Below are 5,853 nucleotides of genomic sequence, written 5' to 3' on the forward strand. Positions count from 1 at the left end.
CTTTCGAAAATACACTTATTTTGTATTCTTTGTATTTTAGTACGAGAGGCTCAATCTAATTTATAGAGATCTCACTCAAGGATATCTCCAAAAATCCGTTGTCAGCTATTTAACATGTAATAATCTCCAAAAATTCGTTGTCAGCGGTTTAACATGTAATAATCGATTATCCTAATATGGTAATCAATTATGCATCATTGAATGCACAACGGTAAAAAAACTTGGTTAAAAATTCTCATAATTGCTCGTGATAATCAATTATGGCAAGTCATAATCGATTATCATAAGTGGTAATCGATTATCTTGAGTATAAAATAAGGTTTTCTAATTCAAAATGATTTTTAACGCACGGTAAGACAAATAATACACAAAATCAAATATAAACTACATCCTATACATCAATATACTAAAATACAAAAAATTTAATATAAAAATAAGTGTTCACGAAGATCTTTCTACAATAAAAACACTTAAGACTTGATTTTGAGACATCATCAAAATTTATACTCTTCAATTTAATGTTAACAATTTAAAGTACCTCAACACATTAACAAATAAATAGTAAAAGAAAAATGAGAAAATGACACGTATGTTGTGTCTAAATATTTTCAAAAAATCGTTTTAAAATATCTTTATTCTTCTTGTTAACTAAATATTTTCAAAAAATGTGTTAAAATATCTTTATTCTTCTTATTAACAAAGTTCTTCTAGGGAAAATGATGTGTTAAAATATTTGTTATTTTTTCATTCAGTTTATAGTATGTTTCTACAATAATAAATCAATAAGAATTATATGTATTATATTAAAATGTTATTAAAAAATGTATATGATTTTTTTTAAAAGAAAAGACATAAGATGAGAGAAAAGACAAAGTTTATGTAGAAGAATATTACAGTTTGTGATATTATGAAGATTGAATTTTGTAATTAAAATTTGAAAGAGTTAGAATGTAAAAGTGTAATAAGGAAGTGGTGAAAAGTAGATTCGAAGATTGGAATAAAGATTGATTGTTGTGGTGGAGGTAATATGTGAGGCACTAAAAAACATAAGAGTTCATAGAGATGAGTGAAGCAGTGGAGTGTGACCACAAATTCGACACTGTGCTAGTCGTTGTTAGCAGGAAAGTAATCAGAGTTTGTTTTGAGTTTTTCTTCTCCTTTCAATTATTATTATTTTTCTAAAGAAACAAACTTATTTAGTAAGAAGAAAAATAAAAATTGAAAAGCCACTCATGGTCCAAGTTGCAGCAACCTTTTTTACAAAATAAAAATAATATTTTTAACTAAACTATTAACATCTTTTACCTTCATTAAATAAATTAATCTATTTAAATTAGTTTTATGAGATACATAATTTTAAATTTTTTACTTGTCGAACTCCATCCCTACCATTTCTTACATTCCAGATTATTTGATAATGTTAGACATAAAATCTTTGTAGTAAATATGTGTCATTGATTAATTTTTTTTTTCAGTAAGCAGGAATTTTTATTATATAATTCGATAGGGTTAAGTTATATAAAATTAAAAAAGAAATGTAATACAAAAATAAGTTAAGAATTTATAACATTTTGACTTTGTAATTAATATTTAAATTTCTTCAAGTAATGTTATTTAATAAAACATTTTCCAACATTATTTAAATAAAGTTTATGAATTGATCTCATTTTATGAACTGGAATACATGACTACTTTTTGAACAAAAGTAGTGCTTGTTAAATATATTTCTTAAATAATGAAAATATGTATTTTTCTTCTCATTTTTTTCTTTATTGTTTTTTTTTAAATTGCTTTGTTTTTCATCTGACTTTCCCCTTTCTTTCCATTTTTATAGTAATATTATTTAATAATTGATATATGAATAGAAAAATAATCTAAATCAAATAAGTAAGTAAATAAAAAAATTAAAAAAACATTAAGTATATACATTTTTTAAAATTATTATGATTGTATGATGGTACTTTATATTATGCAAAGTAACTTGATAAGAGATATTAATTTTGAATATTTTTTAATTTGTAAGATAAAATGTAATATTTATAAAAGAAATTGTTTGTAATGATCACATTTAACAATTATGATTTCATAAATAGGTAACTATTATAATTACAGTAATTGTAGTAATGAAAGATCCCGTCACATAATTATTTCAAAGATCAATACCACATATCTTTCAGCAATACTATCCATCAAATTTGCATTGATTTTGTAAAAAAAAGTAAGTATTCTTATTCTTCAAAAATGAAAATTAATTATTTTTTATTATTAATATTACATAGCAATAATTAGTTTTATGAAGGAATAAATGGTTAACATCATACTTTTAAATAACTCCCACTAGTACCGTAATTTGTACTACAATCTTAGTTCGTGACACTTAAAAAAAACTCTAAAATTAATTTATTTATACTTCTTCAAATGAATACTAGAATTAAAATTAAAAAACAAAATCTGTAGAAATTGGAATTAAAATTTATTGATTTCCTAAAAGAACAAAAATAAGATTTCATATTTTAGAAAGACAATTTTTTTGTAAAAATTAAAATAAAATCATAATCAACCAGGAAAAATAATTATATTTAAACTTGAACCAAATTGTATGAAAACGAAAAAAGGGTTGGTGCCATGAGTTTCCCCGGATTTTAATTTAGTTTTCCCTGCTAACCAATTGAAAAAGTGAAACCTCATAAAATAATTTTCTCTCTGTAGAAATAATAGTTTTAATTTTTATTGATAAATATTGTTGAAATAACATTATTTCATTAATTAATAAATAATAAATAATAAATAATAATAGTATTATCATTATGCACCGAACAAGAAACAGGACAAGAAACATCGAAGAGGTAGATGCTTTAAAATGAAAAAAAGAACTTATGGTAAGGTGAAAACGGTTGATGTCACAGAACGTGTCAATGATAAAGTAATGCCAGAAACTGAGTGAAACAAATCTTGTTTTAAAATGATACCAATGGCAGTTAAAGCCTTCTCTCTACGCAGTGAAACCATTCCTTCCCTTCTCTTTAATCTCTTCCTCTCTTTCACCTTGCTCTTCTTCCTTCTTTATTTCTCGCCTATATTTACTCCCCACATTCTTCTCTATTCTCACAATTCAGTCTCTCCCTTTCTCTTTGTATTCAGGTACACTTTGCTTCAATTTTTCCTCTTCCTTCTGCATCACATCATTTTGCTTCTATTCTTGCCCTTAATCTACTTCTATCATTTCGATCATACCCAGATGCATCATTGCATGTTGCATGCAACTGGTACAGTCCCAGTTCAGCATATCAATTTCATACTCTGAGTTTTCTGATAAAGGATGAGATTTTTCTTTATTTATCTTTTGGGGATCTTAGGGTTAGTTAAAGATTCACCCAGATTTTCTGTTTTCAAGTTAGCTATTGATGCATTTCAATTTTCCAAGAGTTTAAATCTGATAATCCATCCACAACAGACAATTTTTTAATGCATTTGATGTTTCTTGTCATATTTTTTTTACTGGTGATTTCTGAGGCAAGAACTGTTTCTTATAGCCCTTTCATCTGCACTCATGAATTTCCAACAATCAGAGCAAGAGGTGCCACTGCAAGACACGGAAGCATCATTCTATCAACTGAACCAGCAGAGTTCAGAAGTCTCACTCCCCGTTGACGAGGAGGGCAGTGACAAGAACGGAAAGAGCGTAGGGTCCATAAGCATGGTGGATGAATTCATAGCCAGCATTTGGAACACAGATGAATTCCAACTTAACCCTCCTCTACCCGTCTATGATGAAGCTGCAAACAACAACAGCGTTGCACCAGAACCCACCATTCCTCAGCCAGCCTCATTCTCTGTCCCTCCCCCAATTTGCAAGAAAACTACGGATGAAGTTTGGTCTCAGATCCAGAATAGCCAACCACAACAAAATGAAGATAATAACAGCCTTGCTAGTGATGAAACACTCCAAAAGGATCCCACATTTGGAGAAATGACTTTGGAGGATTTCCTGATAAAAGCTGGGGTTGTTACTGAATCAACACTGTTCACCACTATATTACCTCAGAATCATTTCGCTAACATTCCAACCAATATTCCATTTAATACAAGCTATATATTAATTGGAACTACTGCACCCAATATGCCCTGTGGTAGATTTGAACCACATCAAATGCTGCCACAGAATAACCACTTTATTGTGAGGAATTTCACTACTACAAATGTTGCTGTGGAGAATAATTGTCAAAACGTAGCAGAATCAAGTGGCAAGGGTAAGAAAAGGATCATTCAAGGTCCTCCCGAAGTGGTAATAGAGAGAAGGCAGCGCAGAATGCTGAAGAATCGAGAATCAGCAGCACGATCTCGTGCAAGAAGACAGGTTTTGTTTTCATCATAACATTCTCTTTGTTATATACATCAGATTCATATTTTTTCTAGTTATTAATCACCTAACATAAAGAGTATGGTACATTTCTCATCTTCCATAAACAATTTTTTGTTCATTCTGACCATGTCTTTTTAGATATGGTTTGCTAGTTAGCATGCAAAATCTTCTGATGCATTCAAGGTCCTTTCACTTATATGTTAAAATCTTCTGATGCAGGCATATACTGTGGAGCTTGAAGCAGAGCTGAATAATCTGAAAAATGAGAATGAGAACCTTAAGAATATGCTGGTAGGCTATATTGAAATTGAGGGTTCTTATTTTTTTTCCTTTCTTAATTATTTATGTTTTTTGCTGTTTAACATTCATTCACATCTGCAACAGGCTGAAGATGAACGCAAGAGGCTAGAAGTAGTAAGTGATTGCCTCAAATGTAATTACTGTTATATATTCTAAGTTAATGGTCTCAAGCACTTTTAACAATCATTCTAAATCATTATTAATATGATTTTTAAGATAATTATTGTAAATTTTAAAAAGTTGCAATATCTGATAAGCTTGTAATTGAATAACAGTTTTTGAGTTTAGTCTATTTTCTGAATACATATTGCAGGTTTACTGAATTATAATCTCTGTATATAATGATAATATTTTGATGCAGTTAACTCAGAGAAAGGCCCCAACAACGGTTCAAAAGAGGAATGAGAAAAAGAGGAAATTGAACAGGCCTCTGAGTGCATCCTGGTGAGTAGCATCCTGGTGAAGAAGCTTCAACGGCAGGCATTAGAAGATGAACATGCACATTGTGAGAAAAGGAAATAAAGTGTATGTGTTATCTAAGATGCACCTGAACCGTTTATCAAGAGTATAAGAAAATAAGAGTTATGAATATTATCATTATTATGTTGTTTTTGTTTCTTTGAAATATGTACCTGTTCTTTCAATTTTAATTTCCTGGTTTGTAATAGAAGTGTTTGGGAGTACTTTATATTATATTAAGTGTGGTTTATTTTGCAAAATTTTTGTTAGCCTTTTGATATTTTTGCAAGTTTAATTGTTCTAGTAATTTCTTTATCATTAAAATGAGACTATGGAATATAATAAATGATGCATTAAAGGGCTATAAAATTGTAAAAGCACAATTGCAAATTCTCATTTTCAACATAGAAATGATTCAATTTTCTTAAAAAAAATAATATATTGTAATAATAAAATGTGTGTCACTGATTAAAAAGTTATTATATAATTTTGTTTTCTTATTTATCCTTGGATTGTGTGTCATTATTCCGAAGTTACTACATAATTTTGCTTTCTGATTTAGTCTTAGATTGTGTGTCACTGTTAAGAAGTTATTACATAATTTTGTTTTCTGATTTAGTATTGGATTGTGGGTCATTTTTCAGAAGTTATTACATTTTTTTTTCTGATTCATTCTTTGATTGTGTGTCACTATTCAGAAGTTATTAAATAATTTTATTTTTTGATTTAGT

The 5,853-nt window shown here is 28.5% G+C and overlaps 1 protein-coding gene across 2 annotated transcripts; it reads left to right on the forward strand.

Annotated features, from left to right (window-relative positions):
* Positions 1–2,993: 2,993 nt before the first annotated feature.
* Positions 2,994–5,382, forward strand: LOC108333122 (ABSCISIC ACID-INSENSITIVE 5-like protein 1). 2 transcript variants are annotated; one of them, XM_017568462.2, is made up of 5 exons: positions 2,994–3,141; positions 3,534–4,357; positions 4,583–4,654; positions 4,748–4,777; positions 5,025–5,382. In XM_017568462.2, exons 2-5 carry the CDS (start codon positions 3,551–3,553, stop codon positions 5,109–5,111), a joined length of 996 nt encoding a protein of 331 aa, XP_017423951.1. In that variant the 5' UTR covers positions 2,994–3,141; positions 3,534–3,550; the 3' UTR covers positions 5,112–5,382. The 2 variants fall into 2 exon arrangements, with proteins under 2 accessions (XP_017423951.1, XP_052726829.1); XM_052870869.1 differs by lacking the exon at positions 2,994–3,141 and having other exon boundaries at positions 3,535–4,357; positions 4,748–4,796.
* The last annotated feature ends 471 nt before the right edge of the window (positions 5,383–5,853 follow it).

This window comes from Vigna angularis, chromosome 11 (assembly GCF_016808095.1).
Source record: "Vigna angularis cultivar LongXiaoDou No.4 chromosome 11, ASM1680809v1, whole genome shotgun sequence".
Taxonomy (NCBI): Eukaryota; Viridiplantae; Streptophyta; class Magnoliopsida; order Fabales; family Fabaceae; genus Vigna; species Vigna angularis.

Coding starts and splice junctions, on each gene's coding strand:
- LOC108333122 (XM_017568462.2), top strand. CDS start 3,551: ATGAATTTCCAACAATCAGAGCAAGAGGTGCCACTGCAAGACACGGAA. Junction 4,358..4,582: donor GATCTCGTGCAAGAAGACAG/GTTTTGTTTTCA, acceptor CTTCTGATGCAG/GCATATACTGTGGAGCTTGA. Junction 4,655..4,747: donor AGAACCTTAAGAATATGCTG/GTAGGCTATATT, acceptor CATCTGCAACAG/GCTGAAGATGAACGCAAGAG.